General features: G+C 40.7%; 1 protein-coding gene across 6 annotated transcripts in view; it reads left to right on the top strand.

Annotated features, from left to right (window-relative positions):
* LOC139621305 (ADAMTS-like protein 1) overlaps positions 1–26,058 on the top strand; it is a 102,465-nt gene that overhangs the window by 68,337 nt on the left and 8,070 nt on the right. For 4 of the 6 annotated variants that reach the window (XM_071477654.1, XM_071477656.1, XM_071477657.1 and 1 more), the window contains 22 exons: positions 3,584–3,629; positions 4,005–4,241; positions 6,434–6,560; positions 7,363–7,437; positions 8,562–8,719; positions 10,548–10,659; positions 10,888–11,026; positions 11,131–11,181; positions 11,276–11,480; positions 12,499–12,646; positions 12,765–12,849; positions 16,245–16,570; positions 17,863–17,992; positions 20,636–20,846; positions 20,930–21,109; positions 21,228–21,381; positions 21,567–22,569; positions 22,707–22,834; positions 24,453–24,564; positions 24,826–25,033; positions 25,550–25,659; positions 25,803–26,023. In XM_071477654.1, the coding sequence (XP_071333755.1) occupies positions 3,584–3,629; positions 4,005–4,241; positions 6,434–6,560; positions 7,363–7,437; positions 8,562–8,719; positions 10,548–10,659; positions 10,888–11,026; positions 11,131–11,181; positions 11,276–11,480; positions 12,499–12,646; positions 12,765–12,849; positions 16,245–16,570; positions 17,863–17,992; positions 20,636–20,846; positions 20,930–21,109; positions 21,228–21,381; positions 21,567–22,569; positions 22,707–22,834; positions 24,453–24,564; positions 24,826–25,033; positions 25,550–25,659; positions 25,803–26,023 (4,166 nt within the window). Of the gene's footprint in view, positions 1–3,583; positions 3,630–4,004; positions 4,242–6,433; positions 6,561–7,362; positions 7,438–8,561; positions 8,720–10,547; positions 10,660–10,887; positions 11,027–11,130; positions 11,182–11,275; positions 11,481–12,498; positions 12,647–12,764; positions 12,850–16,244; positions 16,571–17,862; positions 17,993–20,635; positions 20,847–20,929; positions 21,110–21,227; positions 21,382–21,566; positions 22,570–22,706; positions 22,835–24,452; positions 24,590–24,825; positions 25,034–25,549; positions 25,660–25,802; positions 26,024–26,058 lie in introns of all 6 variants that reach the window. The other 2 variants (XM_071477655.1, XM_071477659.1) reach the window with 2 other exon arrangements.

Raw genomic sequence — 26,058 nt, 5'->3', positions numbered from 1 at the left:
GCACATGCAAAGTACAGACTAAACACAGATCGCCTGGCCCTCATTAGTCCCACCCGCACAACACACTTCACTTGATCACAAGCTCCATTATTAACAACAGCATAGCTGGTTTGAAGCAAGTGTGGACATATGGATTGGGTGTCATGGCAAGAGAAAGCACTGCTCTATTATTTATGAGGCTCGTGGTTGGCAAACACTTGAGATGTTAGTCTTTTTTTGTCATTTTATTTTATAACAACAGGCCTCTCACAACCTTATTTAGATTCTGTTTAAATAAGCTGAAAGTAAATTGGAAAAAAGCGTCATGTAATCGGTTGGTAACCTTCCACATTAGGAAATAAAGATGAGCCATCAGGGCAGGGGCAAGGAACAGGTTTAGTCTCTATGTGTTACAAAAAGCTTCTCATTCCTAATGAGGATGTTTTTAATATTCTTTGGGTCACTGATTTGCAGAAATTGCACGCAGTGAAATTAAAAGTCTGTGGTGTTTTGGAATTTCACCAAAGGCATGCCACAGCTATGTTTAGAGTCTATGTTTAAAGGCTTTGGTTGTTAAAAGTGAATTTTCTCCAAGGCAATGAATTGTCTAATTACCATGGGCCTGGCGCCATGATTGTGTCTCTGACACTACAGTATGGGGCTCCACTCTCTGTGTGGCCTCTGCAGTGCTAAAAAGAAAACCTTCAGTCATAAACCATAGTGAGCAAATGTCCAGCTGATGATGAAAGTTAAGAGACCATCAAATTAACTAAAATTCATCTTGAGTGGAACATGAATGTCTTTACCACTTTTCATGGTATGGCTGTTGAGACATTTCTAAAAACCAAAAATATCAACTTAATGGAGGCGCTAAAGGAAAAATCAGCAGATCACCAAAGTATGTAAGCTTCATCCCCTGGGGAAAATCAATGTCTATACAAAATACTCATGGCAATCTATCCAATAGGTGTTGATATATTTCATTGTTGATCAAAGTGGGGATGAACTAAATGACTGACACTGCAACCCCCAGAGCAATTCCACTAGCATGGCTAGTGCCAGAGACAGCCATTAGGTCATTAACATTGAGTGTATCTTCAAGTGTATCTTCTTGGGAGCATGATGGTGCTCAGCAAAATTCTTTTCACCTTGCTCATCAGAGAGATATCTTATATGTCACTTATAAGTGCTTAAGGATTAGTCATTAAGGGTCCAAAATGGAAAAAGTTGACCCTCTTGGGACCATGAATGTGCGTAAATTAAGTAAAGTTTGTGCCAGTCTACTTAATTTCTATATTTGTTATGTGGAAGGGAAAAAGTTGCCCAGGACATCACAAAAACATCAGGGGAACATGAATATCTACTGAAAAAAGTCTATTTGGCCATTACTTTTAAAATACACATTTCATAGCTATTACAAAGTGTTGGTCAACAAGAAATTTCAGCCTGATTGTGGCACAGAAAGTGCAGATAAATATGGGGTCAATGGATCACTGAAATCATTATTAACCATGCCCCTGGGAACCATGAATATTTCAAATTTCACAACAATCCGGGCCAATAGTTGTCGAGACTGTGGACTAAAGTGTTAGACTGACTGGCAAACGAGTGGACAAAGGAGGGACAAAGGAAAGAAGCAGTGCCTTTTTCTGATGTTTCTTCATCTTCTTCAACTTTGCCTTCTTAGATGTCCCGAATGCTCCCAGTTTTCCTTAACTGATCGATAGCAGAGCTCACAGAATCAGCATATTTTAGGCATTACAGAATCAGCCACATTTTCATTTGCCTATTTGCCTCAAGTGTATCAATATTATGGCAAAGGTTATAGAGCCATGCTTGCAATTACTTTCAATCTAGCAAGAAGAGTTGATGACATATATATGGACATTATGAGCCAGACAAATTTTACTGCATATCCAGCATTATAAGAACTTATTACTATGAATTTTTCATGGTTATAATATATTTTTGTTCTTTTCTGAAGGGGAGGTTATTGGCGTGCTCGATAGTAGTTTTACTCTATGTGCAGTCTTGTGTGTTGTTAGCTGAGCAAAGAACTCTGTGTAGTTGTGTCTTTTGTATGTGTTTGGCAGAAAAGAACAGGGTCATAGTCTGTGAGTTATGTGTTATGTGCTCCAGGAATTCTGATATTTCAACCAAGTTGTTTTTCCTTAACCTATGATGACGCCATGATGAATCCCAAGTCCAGGCCCTGCTTCTGCTTAGCCTCCACTTTGTAGCTTCTAAAGTCAAGAGGAAATGAAAAGGGAAATTCATTTTATTTCCTTTACCTCTTTTTTTTTTAAAGTCTAGATTATATATTGGTTGTCCCAGCGTGATTTTCCACACAGATCCAGATCTTTGCTACCTGTCTTTCAACTCTTGGTCTTTGAAAGTCTCTTGTTTGGGTTCAAGCCCCATGACCTGCTGTTTGGCTTGGCAGAGGGGACTGTCTGAATTTGTCACAGGGTCTAATGTTCTTGCCACGCCACACGTTCCACATTCACTCCCTCTGCTCTCTGGAATAATATTGTAAAAATCCTTAAGCCCTTGTTCATCCGTGAGTCCAAACTCTGCAACGTTGCCTCCAATCATGATTCCAGATTAGCTAAGGGCCCATGACACTGGAATTCTTCTTAAGTTTCCAAACTCAAAAGAATATCCTTTGATTAGTTTCCACTGGGGTCTTGGATAATTGGCCTATCATAGTCACCATCGATGGTTTATCATCACTTGACATCAAAGCACAAAGGAATCCTAATTTTCAGTAAGTGGTTGGCTTCATAATTTGGGCAAAGACACTGCCGACTGTCATACACAAAGTCGTGATCCAAACTGCTCCAATCTGTTAAACAGACACAGACTGAAGGGCTCTGCTGTGTCTGCTTTACTACTGTATGTGTGGTACTGCTGGTTTATAAAGCAAGGATTTGTTTAAAAACTGGTCACTCGGGAAGATGAAGGAGTATTTTAGTGTTTTCAGTCCCTATCCACCTTTTTTCTTTCCCTTTTTTTCTTCTGTTTATAAGCTTAAATTTTCTTGGTTTTCCTTTATTTGTTGCTTTTTTGTCTGTTTTTCTTTTTACAAGTAGGCTATGCTAGATTTAAAGCAAAGTTTTGCCCTGGGAATTTTGGTTCATGTTTTCCATTGCCACTGAACATCAATCAAAGTGAATATAGTAAAGGACAGTGCTTTTTGGAGTAAAAAATGGAAATACAACACTGCTCATCAAAAATCAAGTTGCTATTAAGAAAACTAAACCTGATTATAAAGTTAGTTAATTAATAATGCAGTGATTTACACAGCACTTGTTTTGTGTTATACCATCATTGTTATGCAAAGCACAAGATTTGTTTTTTCATAATTTGCTATCCCCACTTCTGAAATCATATACGCCTTTGTATTTATGTGTAGTCACACTGTGTGAATTAACACATCACAGACCTGCGTTTGTGGGTTGCCAAACCTTTACTGCATGATTGCATTCACTGCTCAGCAATTCAAAAAGATAATGAGAGTCAACAGTTGAAAACCCAGCCAGCAGGTCACTGGTGTGCATTGTGGTTTGTGAGTTCACCCACATTTTCATTTCTTCTTCTGCAGGACCTGCGAAGGGCAGAATATCAAATATCGCACATGCAGTAATGTGGTAAGTTGAGCAAACTCATCTTTATGTAATGGATGTCCAGAGAGCTTTCAAGTGGTTTTCTCTTGAGATAAACTGATATAGCGAATTGTGATTGAGGAGTCAGTGTGGTGGAACTGTAAAAATATTACCAGGTTTTATGGTTAAGGGGTGTAATTTTGTGATCTAGGATCCTGTTATTTGAGAGAAAGTGAGAAGTTGTGGTGGGAAACATCAAACTCCTTTTGTTTTCATTTAATCTGGTATTTACATGCAGCAATCACAATGTAAACCACTAATATTTGTGACAGTAACAATCTTCTTCCCACATGCAGTACACGTTATCAATTGCTCATATTAAAAAGGTATCTAAAATATTCTTGTCTGTGTTACCCTCAGGAATGCCCTCCAGAAACTGGTGATTTCCGCGCCCAGCAATGTTCAGCTCATGCAGATGTGCGATACCAGGGTCAGTACCATGAGTGGCTGCCTGTGTACAATGACCCGGACAACCCCTGCGCTCTCAAGTGCAAAGCCAAGGGTTCGGGACTCGTGGTGGAGCTGGCGCCCAAGGTGCTGGATGGGACCCGCTGTTACACTGAGTCCTTGGACATGTGTATCAGTGGAGTCTGCCAGGTAGGAGACTGACTCACAAACCTTTATTGTTTTTCTCCCACTGAGGAGTACACATTTATTTCTTTTCATTTATCTATTGTGGAAATCATAAGGAGCCAAAATGTACTTATTGAAGTCTCATATTTTGAAGACAAAATAGAGAGGTGACCAACTCTTACCTCTCTGTGTCAGTATTTGGACATTTGCACAGTTTTGGGTCCCAAGAGAGACTTCTCAGAAACCAAAACGTGATTTAGATCAGTCGTTAATAATAATAATAAAATGTCTCTTGCAGAGTACACTCACCTACCAGTGTACTGTGAGCAGCCGCAGACTTCAATTAAACTGAAGGCGGTCTTGGACAACTCGAGGACAAATATAAAGTGCATATGAAGTATTTTTGCTGCCTGATAGAATAAAAGCTTTCGAGTAATGAAACATCTGGCTTTAGCAGACACTAACCTTTTAGAATTTGCAACATTTTTATGAAAATGTATTTAAATTGTTTACAGTTCAAAACAGAATACAAAGTTCATCAATAATGAATGGCAAAAATGGCAGCTAAAGGAAAAACATAATTATATTTCATTTATTTATATATTTTTGTCAACATAACAATATATTAACTAGTTCACAATTTGTGGCATTAGAGTGCATGTGGATGCAAGAGCTGATAAGTAGACTGGAAACCATCTTGCAATGGCATCCCACCAACCACAATGCTCATCAACATGTTGACTTTCCGAGTACTCATCATCTTTAAACTCAGCCTTAATTTTCATTTTAACTGCACACCTGTGAAGTTTACTCTGTTTTATTTATTACTCAAAACAACCTCTGTGGTAACTCACAGCAGGTGTCTCCAAAACCACATTTTACTATGATGACACACAAACACACACACACACACACACACAGATTCACAGGATGAAAACAATACCCACCATGCTGTTGCAGCTGGTAATTATCTCAAGGTCACAATGACATCATTTGTGAATGAATGTGTGAACTATCTGCTGTGATTAAATGGCCAAACCTCTATTATAAATACAAAGTTGTTAATTAGGAGCACAACTTGACAATCGCGACTTTGTACACAAATGGTCTGTAGATTTACCTACTTATGTCTTAGAGTCCAAGGGAATGGTGAAAACTGGGATACAGTGATCTGCAGCTTAAAAGAAATGTGGCCCATGGGCATAAAGTGGTTCGGTCAGTGGTCTCTTTGCTACTTCCAGCCCCCTTTGTTGGACCACACCCATCTTCAAACTCAGCCTTTGTTTTGATTTCATCTACACATCTGTACAGTTTCATGGCTGTATCTTGCACAATTGTGAGACTGTCGTTGTGACAAAATGTGTCCACAGACCGACAGACATATAAACACCTGCAATGTTACTCAAAACCGCCTCTGTGGTAGTTCCCACTAGAGTAGGTGTCTCCAGGACCACATTTTGCCATGACACACACATAGACACACCAACAATACCAGCCTCACTTTTGTGGCTTGTAATAAATCCAAGAAAACACAGTAGGTTGACTTATGCTAACACCATGCCATCTGCTTTACAAATGAATACCCAATGAGAATGATAGTTGAGACTGGGCTTTTGACTGACAGTGCAGGAAATAGTTTTGAATGCATTTTTTCCCGGTTGAATGAAGTACGTCCCAGGGCGTTGTGTGTGCAGAGACACACAAGGATTTTAATGTACTCTCTTACCATGCTTAGAATCACACTGTGGTTTTTGGTTTTTCTTACCGACAGAGATTGCGAAAAGCTCCATCAATCAACTACGGATGGTTGCAGATAATATTTAATAGAAAACAGTGGGGAACATTTTTTGTAAAAACCATGATCAGCTCAAAGGGGATGTTTCATGCTATCTTAATAATACAAACAGATGTGGTATGAATATGGAAGAAACCAGACAGTTGTTTGGATCATTTGATTATAACATTAACATGGTATGATGAAGAAAGACAATCTTTTTGAATTTAAATTAAAGGTCTAACAGAACCAACATGTGGACTTTTACTGGGCCTTGTTTTCATTTTTCCTTGTATTTCTTCTGTTCTTTTCAGATTTTTGCATAAGGCCTTAATAGTGAGTCATTTACAGTCTTTTTTGAAAGCTAGAGCTTTCAAAGATCTGAAAAGTTGTTCGTACATCAGGTTGCTGTGTGAGCCTCACGTATTGTTTTGTGTTACAGATTGTAGGTTGTGATCATGAGCTTGGGAGCACAGCAAAGGAGGATAACTGTGGTGTCTGCAATGGAGACGGCTCATCCTGCCGACTTGTGCGAGGACACTACAAATCCCAGCATGCTTCAGGAAAAAGTAAAGAGTCTTCACTCGGGCAGTTTCATTTGTTCTAATTTAAACACAATTGCTTCTTTATTCTTAAAGCACATTAAAGGGTAACTCCACTGTTTTGCACATGAATTTCAGTTTACCAGTCATGGGGAGCATGAGTAACAGTTGTATATGTCTCCTGTGACTCTAGAAGAATCTGATAAAATAACTGAATGAAGTTATCTGGGTGATCTTAGCTCAGGCTCCTCTTACAAATTTTAAAACAAAAGTCTTGAGTCTTGTGTTTAACAGACATGAGCACTTACTATGTAGGAAAGCTCTAATGAAAAATGCTATTAAGTTGCATTATGGCAAGTGTAGGATTCAGTGATTTTGGCACTTGATCCATACTAGACTGACTAAAAGTCAGGATATCTTGGCCTCCTCTTTCTAAACTCTGTTGAGTTAGAGCCACACAACTATGTGGAAGTGTAATACTAAATCACTAGAATTATAGCGACATTTTAAACTTGTTAAATTATTTACATTATTATTGTATCATATGTTAACATAATTATGTGTATGTATATATATATATATATATATATATATATATATATATATATATATATATATATATATACACCCAAGAGTTCTGCTTTGCTTTGTGCTAGTCAAACCAGTCTTATTTGTATTGCCACATGTATTGATATTGACTGTGTCAGGTTTTATTGGATTTCATTAAATGCTGATTAGATACGTCTTCATGCTCTCTCTCTCTCTCTCTCTCTCTCTCTTTCTCTCTCTCTGTCTCTCTCTCTCCCTGCCTCCCTTTGTCACACTCAAGCTGAGGACACAGTTGTGGTCATCCCCTATAAGAGTCGCCATGTGCGTCTAGTCCTGAAAGGCCCGGATCACTTGTGTAAGTCCTGGTAGGTCCAGGGTGCCCTCCCATCCAAAACAGTTGAACGTGATATTTATACTTGGCAGTGTTTTTTAAATTGCCAAATACTGCATTTTAATCCCAAAGTATTCTGCATGTGCTCTTTGAGTTTTACTGCAGGCCATGCTATATTTTAATGATGTGTGATTCAAAAAGAATATTACTTTTTCATTATATATGTTATGCTTGCCTGACATCTAATAAACCTTTTTAATAAATATCGCACCCAAATAACAATGTATAATTAACCTTTTATTCCTGATAATGGCCAAACGTGTTACATTTTGGGATCTCTCATAAAGGCTGTTTTTTAATAGTGGCTCAGAGCAGAATAACTAGAAGAGGTATTTATTTCTCCCCTTTGCGTTGGCTCTGAGAAGACACAAGGCTTCCAGCAAATATCACTAATGTCAAAGTACTGGCACCAAACTCCCCACTGGATCAAATCAATAACAAATGTTCCATCTCTTTACCTATCCTTTGCTCCATGGTTATTTTACAGATCACTTCGTGAGCCAGGCTAAAAGTGCTTCTTTTTCTGAATGGACAGATTCTTTCATTAAATATTTCTCCCGTTCTTTTTGGCCAAGGGCACTCAAATTGTAACCATCTGTTGGTAGATGATGACGGCTACTGGTTACTGCTCGTTCCCGTGTTTCCCCCTGTTGTTTTTGTTGAAATATCTTTGCTGGAATCACACAAGACCTTGTTAGGCCAAAGTTGAAGTGAGGTCAAACAGTGGAAAAGCTTGCTGCAGTGCTGGCCTGCCTGCAGACCTACATGAGTCTCCTGGCAATGCCAAAGTGGGTCTCTTTGACTCCAGCCAGTCTGTGGTCTTTGTGTGTAGCTGGATCTCACTGAAGACCTGAGATAGATGAAAGGCATCATGTGGGTAACTCAACATTTGAATCACTTCTTCACACTTACCTGAAGTTTCATTTTGTTTAAAGTACATAGCATTGAAGGCAAGAAATGATTAGGATAAATCAAAGTTAATGGAGGACTCGGTGGAAGTCAGTGGCAGTAACGCAGTGTACCTGTTTTCTCATTCTGACCATGATGTGTCCAGTGTGCTGTAGCTGTCCACTCTGTTTCCTCTTTAGATGTGGAGAGTAAGACACTACAGGGGCTGAAAGATGAACTGGTCTTAGATTCATCAGGCCAGTACCACCTGGAGAACACCACCTTGGACTACCAGAAACTTTCTGATAAGGAGATCCTGAGAATCACTGGCCCACTTGGAGCTGATTTCACTGTAAAAGTAAGAGCTCAAAGATATCGATTCCAGTGACTTAACGATACACTTAGAAATATTTTTTATATTAAAGTGATAAACCCACACAGAACTCGATACTATATGTAACAATACAAGTTAGTGTCGCTCATCTTATTGATTTGGTTTTACAGCTCACAGCTTTATGGTTTTGACACACTATCACCACTCTACTGTGTTCAGTCAACAGGCAGATGTTTTCAGATAAACCCACTGTGTACTACCTGCCTGTGAACATAGTGGAGCATTTAGCAGCCAAAGAGCCAGATATTCCTCTCAGCAGTAGGTGGAGGCAGACCAAAGCTAAACCAGAGTGAATATTGGACAAAATCAATGCTGATGTTGCTCATTACTGTTGGATTTGCAAATAAGCAACTGTTTGCTGATAAGTCTATTATATCAGTGCTCAGTGTTGTGTTCACAACTTGTTTCCGCTGCCCCCAAGTGGCCCAAAAAAATCAGTTATTGCAGGTTTATAACGATCATATAATCAAGTGGTTATTTCAGCAACTACTTTAACTTTCTTATCATTTAAGTAAATCCAGCAGCCTTCAGTCTGCTTTTTAAAGGCTTTGCCTGCAAATGATCCCAATCAGCTTTACTCTTTTGAACATCTGACATCACAGGGACATTTTTGTTTTCTGTTCCACAGCTTAACTCAAAACTGTAGTTTTTGCAATGCAAAGCTCTAAAAATCATGCACTCCAGCCAAACTGCACTTTGATAAGTTCTTGTTTCCATGAACTTCTGGTGAACTCCTGTGAGTCATGTGGAGATCAAGGCAGATTTGATTTTGGATGTTTAGATTTAAAGATATCAGAGTATGTGTGAGCCAATTAAATATTAAATGCAAACAACTTTTTTTATTTATTTTTTTTCTCTTGTTACTCTCTCTGACAGCCAACATACTTTTCCAGCAGTGTCATGCAATGATAGCAATAGTAGCATAAATTCAATTCATAAATTCAGTAGTGGAGGATAGGATTTTACATTGCTGTGACACAATGGCTACAATAACCTTTGGCTTTGTATTCACACACACATACACATTCTCAGGCCAGGACCAGAGGGTGGACATTAAAAATTATACAGACCTCGGGCTGGGAAACGCCTGTAAAAACTTCAACCCTCATAAACATCAGGATTGGACAATAAATAGGAAGTGAGGAGACAGAAATCTGAGAGACTATAAATGCATAATTTTCTAATCTGTTACGAGGCAGACGGCCTGCTCATATCGCAGCACTGGAAAAAGTTTGGGCAAATGGAAAATGATATTAAAAAGTTCCCAGACAGTCATTCCACTCTAAACACATGAATAAGTAGGAGTGGAGTTTGATTTATATATCTCATAGGTATAATCTGCTTTTGGGAATTTCCTCAATAGGATGTTTGCTTAAATGTTTATGAAACTTTACAAAATCTCTTCTGCAAAAAGACCAAAAAAACTAACTCTAATAACAGTTGACCTTACAATGTGCAGAAACTGACATTTCAGGTTACTCAGAACCAAAAAGAACAGCATCTGTAAATTCAGAGAATTATTATTCTCTGACATTCAGAGAATGTCAGAGAATAAAGCAACTGTAATTTCATCTGCATCAGCCTTTTCCCTTCAATCTCACATCTTGACTGATATTTATCTGTGGAATTGGGGGGGTGACTGAGGAATAACCAGCGGTCATTGTGATTGTCTGTAATTTCTGGTCGATCAACTAATGGGTTAAGTGACTAACCATTGCAGCTCTAATTATAATATCAATATAAATGAGCTGAAAATAATTTGATGGTCATTCCCTGAACACTGTGTCTGCAGGTACAGTTTGTCAATGGAGCAGACAGTGTGATCCAGTACATCTACTACCAGCCCATCATCCACCGCTGGAGAGAGACTGACTTCTTCCCTTGCTCTGTCACATGTGGTGGAGGTAGGAGAGCAGTTGTTCTGCTGCCATTATAACAACGGACTTGGTACTTTATAGTAGCCAACAACATTTTTTAGCCAAATGATTGAAAGCTGTGATGGCAACAGGTTTTACTCTTTCGCAGATACTTGACATTATATTAACTATTGGTCCAGTAAATAGACAGTGTTACAGTCAGTGTCAGTTTTTATGTTGTCTCTTTTTGGATATCTGACGTTTCCTCATCTGTAGGTTACCAGCTAACTTCAGCAGAATGCTTTGACTTACGGAGTGGCCGGGTGGTTGTGGATCAGTATTGTCATTATTACCCAGAGAACGTCAAACCTAAACCTAAACTACAGGAGTGCAACATGGAGCCCTGCCTGGCCAGGTTAGAGAGCAGACTTGATTTTAAGTCCAGACACCTATGTTGTGTGTCAGCGGCAGATTGTTTAATCCTAAAGCCTCAATTTCTTGATTGATTCTACTTTTTAGTGATGGCTACAAGCAAATTATGCCGTATGACCTCTACCACCCTCTGCCCCGGTACGTACTCAGCTAGTGTGAGATGATACACAAATTCTAACATCTACCTACATGCATATATCTTTTCATGACATGTACGCTTTTACAATGCCAGATGGGAGAGCAGTCCCTGGACCGCCTGCTCCACCTCCTGTGGTGGAGGCATCCAGAGTCGCTCAGTGTCCTGTGTGGAGGAAGACATGCAGGGAACTATCACACCTACTGAGGAGTGGAAGTGTCTCTACTCCCCAAAGACAGCTATCCTGCAGCCCTGCAACTCCTTCGACTGCCCCACCTGGCTGGCACAGGAGTGGTCACCCGTAGGTGCTCTTTGTTACTCTGATTCAGAACATTGAGTCTAATGTTTTTCATTTCCTTGGTGCTTTTGTGAGGTGCTGCAAAGCATCACAAATTAGAAATGTTGAGAAAGTTCAGCTAAAAATACAGAGTGACCAAAAGTAAAGAGATGTTTCTTTGTGTGCTGTGGCTGTTACCACCTGGGAAGTCAAATATTAGCAAATGGTTCATTAGTCTTGGTAGTCTGCAGTTCACTACAGTAGGTCTTAATTAACCCTTGAGGTTAGAATAAATAATAAAAAAACATGATTAATTTTCTCACAGGGGAAACAAAAATATACTCACTGCACAGTCTGACCTGTGATTCTGTTTCCTCTTCAGACATCAAGCAGCGTCCTCAACATGAGAGGAACTGCTCAAGTTAAAACACAACCTTGCTGCGTGATTAAGAGAAGCACTGCTAACCCCACTCTGAGTGTCCTTCACCAGCCTTGCCTTTGAACACACCATCCAAAACATACAAGGCTTTAATAAAAACCTTAAAGTCAACAGCACACATGGAGTTCTTTAACTTACTGTGTGCCATTCACATCCATGGCTGCTACGATGGTGTATTTGGATCAGTGTGACCATCCTGGTTAGCATACTTACTGCAACTTTGACGGAGCTGCAGTAAGTCAGTGCCCCATAAGACTTCCTCATGGGGATTTTTCAACCTCACCACTCACACAGGCATAAGCAGTGGCCCAGGGAGTTAGATTTGTAGCCTCCTAAAAACCTGGGATGCTGTTTACCCAGCACATTCTTCCTTTGCCTTTAAATGCTTGCTTTGGCACAGGATAGACAAAGTTCACTCCTGAGCAGTGAGCTTTGGAAGGTCTCTTTCTTTACCTCCCTTAAGTCAGAAGGCTGATGCTTTCTGTTAAAGACAAGCAGAGATGTGGTGATAGGAACACGGCTCAACACGTTAACCTGTCTGTGTGTGTGCAGTTATTATCAGTGCATCAGTTATTCATAGATTGTATCTGCTGTCATCACCAGTGCACGGTGACCTGTGGTCAGGGTCTGCGCTACAGGGTGGTGTTATGCATCGATCACAGAGGACTCCATGCTGGAGGCTGCAACCCCACCACCAAACCCCACATCAAGGAGGAGTGCCTGGTGACTGTGCCCTGCTACAAGTCCATAGGTGAGCTGGGTTTTTTTGTCACAATTTATTCTCCAAACTTGTACATATTTAGAAAATAAAATAATATTTATCTTCTGACGTAAAACCTTTGTCTTTTCTGGGTTGTTGTGTGCTCTAGATACGATCCCAGTTGAGGCAAAACCTGTGTGGCATAAGCAGGCCATAGAGCTGGAGGAGGAGATCACAGTGACCGAGGAGCCAACGTTAGTACCAACCACATATAAACAAAAATGATGTTGATGTAATCACAGTGGTTTCATTCCTAATTGTTGATTAATTGTGTTGAATATTGGTAAAGAGGGACAAAACATCATTCTTTTAAATAGTTTATTCTAAAATTCAGCTGCACTGGCACTCTGCATTTAAAACATATTCTTTTAGCCTTGACTCCAAAACAGGTTGGCCTGTGTTTTTCTGAATCCTAACCAACTTGTACCCCACGTCACATAGCCTGTTCGGAACCTCAGTTAATACTGTCAGTGGCGAATATTGTACAGCTAAAGCTATACAAGACTCTTAAGGTTCACAACCCAGAAAAATCAGGAACATTTTACAGCATTCATTTCCCCTTTCAAAGGATTACTGTCACTCTGCAGGAGTAAAGAAGCAAAAGTCAGGTCCCAGATCCACAGTTTTAACAACAGTTTTCACAGTCCAGAGCTTGAGATTTACCTGGAGGTGAAATTGAAGTAGACAGGACCTGGTGCTGCCAAGAAAACCGCCACTGTATCGTGGTTGTGTTCACGTCAACTGCTATTTTCATCAACTTGGTGTCAAAATGTTCAGCTGTAGCCCTGATATTTTATGACACTTTTCAAAATATACACCAGTGTGAGTGATGTTCACACCTGTGTATACTAAATGATTGTCAGACACGATGGCACAACAGTTCTGTTAAGGCATGAAAAGAAAAACTCACCTCAGCAAAAAATAGATATTACATGCTCTGATACTAATAATGAATGTGTGCATTGTCAGGTAGTTTGCTGCATTAGGTTATTTAAGGTAAAAGGGAATGTGAAAGAGAAAAAACATATTTTTGGAAACCACTGGACTGTTCAGTCACTAGCTACTAGCATTACCTCAGCAATCCCTCAGATGTTCCAGATGTTCTTGTCCCACGTATCAACTGACTAATAAAGGCTGTCCTCTGAAGATGGACAGCGTTTGGACTCTACCCAGTGTCTTGCATGACTTGTATTAGCGACCATGTTAGCCAGTTCAAAACATCTGTTGCTTTGACTTATCTTTGGAGCATGAGATGGGGGGGGAGAGAGAGAGAGAGAAACGCCAAAACATATGATTTTGTTCTGATGCAAAAAAAAAAGTGTCTTTCCTCCAAAAGCACATAAATATCTGTGTATAATATGCAGTCATTCACAAGCCAACAACAATATCTGCCTACCATATGGGGCCAGGTTACGGATGTGAGAGGAAGGAGAAGGAAATTCCTGTGCTAGACTTATTGCACCTCCATTGCCAGGCCTTATGCCTGCCCCCAACCACCACTGTGCAACTGCTTGAAAAATTAAACCCATATATGTCCCACAATTTGGTCGAAAGCTTTTCTTCATCTCACCATTACCATGAGCAAATAAAATATTTCCATTGATGGAAATTTAATTGATATGATTAGAATGAGGCTTTGGCGGATGTTACTAAAGTGTGTTGTTTCCCTCAAGATTGTTTTTGAACTGACAGATGTATTTTAACTACGCATGAAGATAAACATTTCTGTGGGTTCGCTTGTTGACTTTGTTGTTTCTGTTCCAAGGTCGAACTGCTGGTGATTCATTTGTTTGTCCAAAACACAATGAGTCCTTGAGCTCTCATAAAGAGCCAGGTTTGCTGTAATTATGAGCTCTTTATTGAGGCATCTTATAAAACAGCAGGGTGTGCTTGTGTTGTGGTCAGACTGCTCAACCAAGGAAGAATGCTGAGCGTTGGTGCAGGCTGCCATGTTAGTGTTACCTTTATTATACACATATACACTGAAAGCATGCTGTAGAAAACCGATCTGGTACTTTTATAAACCCAGGAAGTGCAGTCACTCACTGGGCTTCAGTAAAGATGGCTGTCAATGTCGGCCACACAGACTGGAAGTTAAGCACGAGCAACATTCTACACTATTCAAATGTGCATAGGTAAACGATGCACATTCATAATGCCAGGTTCCTAAATCACTGCTTCTTACTGTCTTCAATTAGTTCAGTCTGCAGCTTGTTTGGAGTGATTTGTTTCGTTTTATACGAAACTAGACTTATACAACCATCGTTTACAAGATTAATGGCTCAGCAATCTTTTATCTGCAACATAGTTATCATCATTATTTCTGTGGATTTCATGGTGTTTCAGGCAACAGGGGGGAAGTCGGTTCAGCACCTACTGGTTGGGTCAGTGACAATGTTTTATTCAGCGTAATCAATTCAGCTTGTGACTCTGGTATTAAAGATTCCTTTGCACATGATGTTTTGAAAATCCTTTTAAACTATATTTGCTGAAAGAAACCAGAAGTGGTGAGCTCAGCCCTAAACAGAACAGCTGCTGAATGGTGTAAATATCAGAGCTGTCATCTAACAACCTGTGATCATGATCAGATGCATAACTGGGTATAATGAAAACAAGGGAAGATCATAAAACATTGACCCTTGTGCAAAGAAACAAGTAATAGTCTGATGAACTGGTAAAGCCTCCCATCCCCACATGTTCTGCCGCCTTCAGCTCACAATGTCTGCCGTCAGCTGTTAAACCCCTCAGTGGATGTGTCACAGTATGCACATAGTACAAATCCTGTTTCATCTTCATATTTCCATATTTTGATATGAGCATTTCTCCACTTCTGCATCAGTCCATGAGCAGTTAATGAACACAAGACTGACATCAAACAGCCTCTATGATCTCCTCAAACACCAGCTCTAAACATAATTGAACCATAATGGGAAATTCTGGAAAACAGCATGATGTAGATTTCCCCTTCTTGATCCTTCAAATAACCAAGCTTTTAATTTTGGCCCGTGGTTTTTATGTGCATTCCTCAGACAGTTTGATTCCTATTGAGAGTGTCAATTAAATCTGAAGATCAACAAGGATTCAAACATCTTTCTGTGTCACAGTTTTGTTATTTTCTTGCGCTCTGCATAAGCTATTGAAGGGGTGACAGTTCAGTCTATGGGTCCTAACTTTCATGCCCTCAGGCATTCATGAACACCAGTGATCTACAAGTATTTCCTTCTCTGATCCGTTCTTTAAGATGAGGAAGGATGCGCATGAAAGCAGTTTATCCAAGAATGGCTGATCCTAAGCCTTCACAGCTGTTCAATTAACCACAGCAGGATAAACACTAAGTCCTTAGTGAGTTTATGAACTTAGCAGCAAATGCCTAAAATCTGCACACAGGGGGAATGCTAAAAACCTGTGACTTGCTATCAAACTGCTTTCAAGCACTGCTGATCTGGAGCCAGTCTTTCTCAAATCAAATTTTAACTCCATTCCTAAGTTTGTTTGTGCAGGTATGTGAAGAATACTTCCTGAATGACAGAATGTTGTTTATTTTAATATGTCTGTTTGCTTTCTCAAACAACCCACTTCTCATCTTCAGCTTCATCCCTGGTCCCTGGCAGCCCTGCAGCAGGACATGCGGCGCTGGAACCCAGCAACGGACTGTCAAGTGCCAGGTGTTGCTGTCCTTCTCCCAGACCGTTGCTGACCTTCCTGATGATGAGTGCGAGGGGGTCAAACCTGCAACAAGTCAGCCCTGTTACCGTACTCCATGCTCCGATGTTTTGGGCCGAGGAAAAGAAAGCAAAAAGGAGGAGGAGGAAGAGAAGGAGGAGGAGGAGGAGCAGGAGGAGACATCCGAAAGAGAGGAACTGCACGACTGGGAATATGAAGGGTTTACAGAGTGCTCAGAGAGTTGTGGGGGAGGTATGGATCCTTACTGCCCTCTAGGATTAGAGTAATGCTTTAGTTTAGCATTTTTGCATGCTAACATTTGCTAATTAGCACAGCTAAGTGGAATGACATTAGGTTTGCAGGTATTAGGTTGTAAATCAAAGTACTGGACAAACTTTTATTTTGACCTCTCATGGTCAAGGTGGTCGACCAAACAACAACAGACTAATATTGTAACGAAAGACACTGCTATCTAACAGTCAGTGTGATCTTGTGTTAAACCCACAACAGAATATTTTTTTCATATCCATACTCAAAATATATTTCTTAGCTTGAATGTAGAGTAAATGCTGAAAGTAAACCTCACTCTCTCACTGTCATTGAATTTGTCCCAGTTTTTAAAAAGAATGTGAAAATTCACAGCAGTGACCAGCTACATTATGTCAGCGGATGACTGAAGTCATGCCATTATAGGCTTTGAAGTAAGTTATATGTTAGACAATAATAGATGGAATAGCATCCTTTTAACCCCGAAGGTCATACGTCACCGTCTCTCACAGCAGAAGCGAATGCTGCACCAGACAGAGACAGCTTTCCCAAACATCCTGCCAACATTCATTGAGGCCCACTTTAATCTCCCCACCTCCACATCCAAACATGTATGCCTGCATCGTGTGTTCGGTTGTTAATGTCTGCTTAAGTGTGCATGTGTAACCTAATTTCTGCACATGGGCGTAGGCTTTTGTCAATGTCCTGTGTGTATGTGCGCTCAACCAAACCCAACAAACTCCCGTCCAGGGATGATTACAGACCGGTATCGGGTGTCACATACACACCCTGAGGCCTGCGCTCCTGTGGACCATCACACCACTGTGGCGTTTGAAGTGCCTGCCTCACTGTTATTGTCCCCAACATTAGAAGCAGATTCCAAGATTTATATTGCGTTGCTTTTAACATGACCTGACATCACACCCTTAAAGTTTTTCCACAGGAGTTCAGGAGTTTAGCCGGCAGCTGCACTGTTTTGACGTTCATTGTGCCCCACTGCTTGCTTTTATTGAGGGGCCTATTATCTGGGTTGCTTCCTTGCAGTGTCTGCTTGCAATATTCTATGCTCCATATGTGTGTGAATGTGATAATAAGTGAGTAAGAGATGCTTAACAAGAACAGTATGTGTTTACATTTTTGCTTATTCTCAGAGGAAATGGGACATCAAGCATGTGTCAACATTGTAAAAGCTGAAAACACTTATGAATCAACCCTGCATCATAGCTCCATGGTTCTTTGGTCATCCCCATGACTGCTTTGGTGCTGTCTAACCCCAGGTGTGCAGGAGGCTGTGGTGATCTGTCTGAACAAGCAGACCAGGGAGGCAACAGACCAGAGCCTGTGTGTGAGCTCCCGTCGGCCCCCGCAACTCCTCCAGGACTGCAGGACTCAGCCCTGCCCACCCAGGTACGGCAAACCCCTCAAATCAGACCTCCATCATTTAGACGTTGTTGAAATTGTTTGTGCACGAACATTAAAATAGAATTGATTGATGGATTCTGTAAAAAAGGAAATGTGTATTTGGAAAAAGGGGTTTGGCAGCATTCAAGAAGAAAATATTAATTAAAAACAGGACTAAAATTTGGCTGTGCGCTCTGTGAGTTTGCCAAGATTGTAACCCAGCAAAATATGCAATACAAGGAGCTGGGACATTCACGTACCATTTCCTAGAGCCCTGATGCACTCTGGGTCCTACAGCTGAAACTACTTAACTCTCAGACTATCAAAAAACACACATCACTCTAGTTGAATTAATTAATCTCTCATAATCACTGGTTGTGTACAAAAGAGATTTAAATCCTTCTAATCTGCTACATTATCCATCTCATCTTAAACCACTTGGGCCAATTAAGTCACCATTTAGGCCACTTATGTCCAAGTGATACTGAGGCACAGTGACAGAGATGGACAGTTGTATCACCAAGAGCAGGAAATGAAACCAGTGGGACAGCTTGTGGAGCCTGGTCAGAATCAGACACAGTAGGGATCAGATGTCAGTGGCAGCTTTACCTGCTAGGCTCACATGTGAAATTGTCCTTGGAAGAACTTTTCAAGATTTTTTGTTTTTTTTATTGGTTGTGTCAACACAAAAATGTAGGAGGCCTGCGTCCTTTTAAAAATCTACTGATGCAAAAACACCTCCATAAGACCCTTTATACCAACAGCATGACACAATTTTGCAACATTAGTGAAGGAAATAAAAAGATAAAGTTTATCATTAGGGGATATTACTGGAAAGCACAAGTGTAGTCATGAAAATCAAAAAAGTGATGATTTCTTTGGGGCATGAATGCATTTACTCAATTTCAGTAAATTTCTTGCATAAAAAGAGAATTTTTGCCTGATAGTGGAAGTAGAAGAAATGTCAGGCTGACACCAAAAACATAAGGATTCACTCTCTGGTTGACATGAATTGTCTTGCAAAATGAAATGGATACCTGCAATTAGTTTTCATTATCTTTTTTGTCACTGAAAAAAGGTGGTCATGGGGGAAGTGTCCTCTGTTGTGGAATTAGACTCACTATGTCAGGATTTCACTCATATCATTGTGAATCACCCTCTGGGGACCATGGGTATTCATGCTAAATTTAAAGTTGAAATGCCTTAAATGCAAGTATGACTTTAGAGATAGTAAATAGGGTGTTGTCACAGTGTTTTAAAAGTGATTGTAGAAATTTTAGTCAAAGTCTTGCAGTTTTTTTTGTTTTGTTTATCCACCCATCATCCAATGGACATCAGTTTGGAATACAGCGGAAGGACAATCTTGAATGCCAAATGTGAAATAGCAAGGGTTAATTGCTTTTTGTAAAGCAAGCACAGTAAATTCATCAAATACCAGAATGGTTAAACAGCATAATACCATGTTGTTTAAAATATGCGAGCCGTGGCTGAACAGTGAGTGGATTTCGCGGTAGGCCACACGTTTCAAGTTAACACCGTGTGCAGTGTCGGTATCCCACCACTCACACTCCAGTCTGAAAACTCAGAGGCTTGCAGCCTGCCCTTGACTGTTTTTCCAGGCCTTGAGTCTTGTTTTCAGGCACAACAAACGCTGTATTGGACTTATTTCCTTTGGCCCTTCACTCCCTCCCTGAGGCCTCCTCACCCTCCCATATTAAGCTACACTCTTTGGATACTATTCCCTCTGAAGGGAAACAGCCATAAGATTTGGCTTTGGGTACAGTACTGCTCTAGAAACAAGCTTCATTCCCAATTCTCCTCAGTCCCTGGACCCTTGAGTAAATATGAATAGATTTGAAATATCACCTAATCTGTCAAGCAAAAAGTAAAGCTGCTGCCATCTTGGTCAAAGCCAAAGCCTTTAGATGCCTTTAAAGGTATAGTGACAAGGTAGACACATGCAACATCATTTTCAAGATTGGAGTAAATATGCCAAGCTAACTCTGGTGCTGGATTGATCACCATATGTGAAACTGTGACTGACAACAACATGAATATTGGTCCACGTAGGTCTTTGGGAAAATGTGGATGGAGAAGTAATGCCATAGGGATATCTCAAATATCATTGAAATCCGTAGGAGACTTAATGTATCAGGATTCAGTCCCATGAATCACTCTTTTTGTTTTCACTCGTATTCACTTGCATGAAGTTATACATTCATAAGACTGCAAAACTGTCCTGTCCCGGGATTGCAAAAAAAAAACCAAAAAAAAAAAAAAACAAGCACTCGAGTATATATCGATATAGTACTGACTGTACTATTTTATAGATTGGGGAATTGGCTATTAAGGCATACACACAAAGGATGAAGAATGGTGATTAATCAGGGAATGTCAAGGTTAAGATTTGAAAAATCAGTGGCCCCACAGGCAAGCTAAGTTGTGGTGCATTTTTTAAATTCAAAACTAACCCACGTGTGCAATTACCAAGAAAAGACATGTTAGAATTAAAATAGGCAAACTATAACCTTGTGTTCAACTGGTTCAAGAAAATCAACTGTATGAATGCCCAAAGACTAAGGAACATTAGATTTATTGATAACAATCCTTGAACATGATAAAGTTGAATGATAAAAATTGTATTGACAGGTGGGAAGCAGGTGAGTGGAGTTCATGCTCTGCTACTTGTGGAGTTGGTCTCATGACCCGCACTGTGGCGTGTACTCACCGACCCTCTCGGGACAGCAACCGGACTGAGGTTTTGAGGGATGAAGACTGTCAAAATCCTAAGCCCAGCCCTGTCCAAGCCTGCAACCGATTTGACTGCCCTCCTATGTGGGACACATATGACTGGGGACAGGTAAATGGAAGTTCACCAACATAAATGCCAGACCCAGCAGTTAGTCCGTAGCATCTAGCACTTCAATATTTTTGTCTCTGCAGTGCTCCCAGAGCTGTAGTGGTGGAGTTCAAAGGAGGCAGGTCCTGTGCAAACAGCGGCTGGCAGATGGCAGCATCCTGGAGTTACCTGACACCTTTTGCCCCTCCAAAAGCCCTGCAAACCAACAACCCTGTGCCAAACAAGAGTGCCCACCTCACTGGGTCACAACCAACTGGTCCCAGGTAGGCTTTCCTCAAGGCACCAACCTTCCTTTTTAAAGTGGTCAAAATCAAAATGTAATGCCATATGAACAGTATGCAGGGTCTCACCATTTTCATATCATAAATATAATCTGTCCAGTGTTCTGTGACCTGCGGAAATGGCATTCAGACTCTACAAGTCATCTGTAGGAAACATGGGGACGATGGGCGATACTGGACCATGGATCCTAAGAACTGTTCCCTAATTGCCCGGCCCACCAGAGTCCGGCCATGCTCTCTAAGGCTCTGTGAGAGTAAGAGACCCTCTGTGTAGTTCATTTGTATTGCCTGAGAATGGAGATTGACAGAAAGATTTAATACTAAGCACAAAACATGTTCCATAACTCAGATATTTAAATTGAAATTAATGGAAAATTACAAATTCTCAAAAGTTTAGACAATGTTTAAGCCATTCACTTGCCTGTCAATTTCATCACAGATTCTATGAAGCCCGAACCCACCATACTGGCCCAGAGGAAGGTCTATATCCAGTGGAGGAAAGGCAAGAAGTTACAGTTGTTAGTGGGAGGCTATGGCTACCTCTTGCCTTGGACAACTGTTGTCCTTCGCTGCCCTACCCGCCACTTCCGCAAAGGCCACATTCGATGGTTGAAGGAAGGGAAGCCCCTGGTCAGCCTCCCACACCTCTTCATAACGCCACAGGGATATGTGAAGATTCAGCAGGTTCGTGCATCTGATGCTGGGATTTACACTTGCATTGCAGGCCAAGCACAAGAACATTTTGTCCTGCAGATTATTGGCAGCAAGCAGAAGCTTTCTGTTCCAGAGTCATGGCTCCTCACAGATCGACAACAAAAGGTTGGGCAGCCAGATGTGGCCTCAACAGGAGAAAGATTTCAGGAGCTACCCATCTCCCTCAACCAATATGACAACATTGTTGAGCGTTTGCTTGGGCTCAAAGGCTCTGTCCAAGATGAAAAAGACATTACTGGTAAACCACACTCCAGTGAAAAGAACAGGTCAACCCTGGAGGATGAGAGAGCAAGCGCAGAATTTTCCATCCCAGTCGTACTCATTGCTGATACCCTCAGGCTAGATGAGATCATGCACAACCTCTCTGAAGGCCTTGGAGGACCACGGGAGGAACAAATCATTGCTCAGTTGCTCAGTGAGCTCACTATGACGCAAGGTGAAAGCAATGACTCTACTCTTCACCCTCCAGAAAGTGCGGAATCATCTACGCAAGGGCCACTTCTTTACAAACCAAAAGTCTACACGACCAGACCAAGGAACCCAGTTATAATCCAGCGACCCAGGAAGGTTGGAGTGGTACCGCCATCTGAAATGATAGTTCATGTGGGAGTTCCAGCTTTGCTGCAGAGACCAGTGGCTAGTTTGGAGTTGAAATGTGAGGCACTGGGAAACCCGGAACCATCCCTAACATGGACAAAGAATGGAAAAGAGTTGCTGTACAATAGCAGGTTAGAACTACCCCTCAATGGGACATTCTGTGCAAAGGGCATTAACAAAACTGCAGATTTTGTTGCATAAAAGTAGCTGACTCTTCTTTGACAAAACTGTCTCAGATTCAATGATTATTTTGTCTTTGTGTTGGTAGAGTAGGCCTGTTGCCTACTGGCTCACTTAGGATTCAGTCACCAAGCAAAGTGGATGAGGGTTTGTACACCTGCACTGCCAGGAATCGTCTTGGATCTTCATCTCTTTCATCTTGGCTGCAGGTTACAGGTAAAGTCCATGAACACAGAACCTTATAATATTTAAATACTTAAATACTTGCCCGGTAATGGTTAGTTTAATCACTGGAGGGGTTCCATGAATCCATTCTGTGTCAATAACAATAATAAATTGTAGTCAACCTATGAAGGTTTCAAAAATATGATATAAAATTCAGATATCTAGAACTTCTTGTTTGGATTGAAATATACAGACATAGCTGCTTTGGTCTATATATTGTTCAATATTTGAATAACCATTTTGGGAAATAAGCTTATTCACTTTGTTGATGAGAGTTAGATGAGATCGATACCACACTTATATCTGTATGTTATGAAGCTGGAGCCAGGAGATGGTTAATTTAGCTCAGCATAAAGACTGAAAACAACAGGAAACATCTAGTCTGGCTTTGTGCAGAGGTGAAGAAATCAGCCTACCAACACCTCTAAAGCTTTCTTTAAATGTGATACAACTTATGTGAAGTTGCATAATGGGCAGATCATGAATATAGTGATTTTACTAAAAAACTGTTTTTGTGGAGACACATACAAATGATATAGTCAGTATTAACCCAATGTCAAGTTGAGTTTGTCCTAATATACTTTCATGTAGTCCAGTTTACAGTAATTTGTGTTTGTTCTTTTGTGGTTCAGACTTAGAAATTCTGGGAAAGCATTCTTTTCAACTGAGAAACATGCACACCAAAGCATAACCACAGACACAGATATACAGAAAGCTTTTACATACCCTAGTGGCTCATCTGGCTGAGTCAGTGATGGAGAATGTCTGGAGCGTGCCACAGCTCGGGTCACCTGTGAGCTGCGTTGTCCTTCGTCTTCTCAGAGTAGAATAAGTCGCAACCTTGCTGCATTCCCATCAAAGCACTGGCACAGTGGGTTTCCTGATGCTCCAGCACTTTTCCTCACCATATGACAACAATTAGAGGTTCCAGGCAATGTTTCAAAGAAGATTAAGTGGGTGCACCCCACTCGCCTAATCTAAACGGAAAGGATAAAGAGACTTAAAAGTGCTGAAAAATGTTCCAACTGCATTTTCTTATATTTTTTAACTCAAAGTCATTTAAAGGCCATGTTTGATGGGTGTACTTCTGAAATCTAAAGAATGGGAAGGTTAAGGGAAAATGAACTGTAAATACAATTCTCTACCAAGTTATGAAACGCACACTCTTTATTTCATAACAAGAACATCTGCCTGCCATTTCCAACGATGATCCTCCTAATAAGGTCAAAGAAAAAGTTTGGAGCCATTGAAGTGACTGCACCTGAAGATATACTGAGACATATAGTAATTTGCATTTGTGTTTAATGGGCATTAACACTGCATTTCCAGTTACAGTTAGTATGTTTTGCTCAATTTAAGATTCGTAACTCTAAAAGGAGTTTTGATTTTCATTCTTCAGTCTTCACTGACTTATGTAATATAACTAGAGTAAGACATGAAATAGAATTGATTTTTACTTTGAAATCCTAATAAATAAACAAACACAGACACTAAAATTTGCAGTCAGCGGTACATAGTACATATTAAAAAATGAAATCTATCCTGTCCTGTTTTGATTTCTGCTAGTATCCAAAGCAACACAGATGTGTTTTCTTTGCTTCATTTTCAGGTGGTAAAGGAAGAGGTTGTAACAGTATGGGAGCAAATGGCCCAGTTTGCTCTGAGAGGAGAAATGGCAGCCAATCAGCAGAGCTGTGCCATGGACAAGGCTGTTCCCTCAGGTACCTTTCTGCTACTACATGGCTGGTCCCTCCATCTTTATTAAACACAGTCACAATTTTACCCTTGAATTCCTTCATGTGCAATCTTAAAGTAATTTCTCTATGTATGTGTTGTTTATGCAGACTAAAAGAGAATATTTAGATGACCCAGGTCTGCTTGCAGCTGAGATAATGATAATTTTTGGGCCAAAAAAAACAAATCTTTCTCATAAGCTTATGAACTTAATAAGTTATTTTTCACTTTTTCCTCTGTGTTTGGAGTAGGTGGCGAGTGGATCCTTGGTCACCATGTTCAGCCAGTTGTGGAGGTGGGTCCCAGACCAGGAGTGTCCGCTGCATGAGAGGTCCTGAGGGCAGGTCAAGGGAGGTGGAGAGCCAGCTCTGCCTTGACACAGGCAGGAGACCCTCTGACAATCGGGTATGCAACCTTCTGCCCTGTGCCAGATGGGCCACGACATCTTGGGGGCCGGTGAGTTCACTTATTATTGAGCAGATACATGTCTTGAAAAGTGCACATGGACTGTGTCAAGGCTGTTTATTTGTTCAAAACCCAGTGACAATTTACCTAGGAAACAGTGCCAAATCTTGGTTGTTGAATTTGTGGTAGTTTCCCAAAAAATGACTGACACCTTAAACCATTGTTGGGTTTTGTTTACCAAATTATTCAAGGGGGAAGCACACTGTTAACCCATTCTTACCTGTTTGGAGCCATATATTGGTTGTAGTCAGGGAAGTCAACTTTTTTCTGTGTTAACTGTTGTACATCTTTCCCAGATGTATTGAAACATTTTGTAAAAAGAAATTAGGCTTTACAAGTACTATATACTACTGCTTTACAGTGTAAACTAAAGTAGTTTATGTGTTTTAGATTTAAAATTTAGCCATAGGATAGAGGCAGAAAACACACAGGAGGGCAGTTTGGAAAGTATTTCTGCACTAAAAGCTGAACTTGCTTGTAATTTTGATAAAACATTTTCTCTTTTAGTGTCACGGTCAGTGTGTAGGTCCCAGTTTGGCAACACAGCATCGCCATGTTTACTGCCAAAACACAAATGGTACTAAACTGCCCTACAGGATGTGCAGTGGACTCCACAGGTAAATCTAGACATCACAATATAAATGAATTTACTCTTGATGATTTTTATTGATGTAGTATTGAAAATACACTGATGCCTCATGTTTCAGTGAAAAGCCAGTCACCAGAGCATCATGTCATATGTGTGTGTTTGTATTTTTAGGCCCAGCTCTCTAAAGAATTGCTCCACAGACAGCAGTGCCCTTCATTGGCGTGTAGGGCCGTGGACGCAGTGCACTGCCACCTGTGGACGGCATGGTTTCCAGTCACGCCAGGTGACCTGCGCGCACCGTCGAACTGGCAAGGCCACACGAGAACATCACTGCATGTGGAGGCCTCGACCTCCCAGCTGGCAGCGATGCAATATTTTGTCCTGTGGAAGAGGTGAGAAACGGTTGGATGGATGTCAAGTGGGAGAC

The sequence above is a fragment of the Trachinotus anak genome, unplaced genomic scaffold (genome assembly GCF_046630095.1).
Source record: "Trachinotus anak isolate AG129_WGS33_773 ecotype Australia unplaced genomic scaffold, CSIRO_AGI_Tana_v1 ptg000005l, whole genome shotgun sequence".
In the NCBI taxonomy this organism is placed as follows: Eukaryota; Metazoa; Chordata; class Actinopteri; order Carangiformes; family Carangidae; genus Trachinotus; species Trachinotus anak.
The sequence above is the reverse complement of the archived record's forward strand: the minus strand, read 5'-3'. Positions and strand labels throughout refer to the sequence as shown.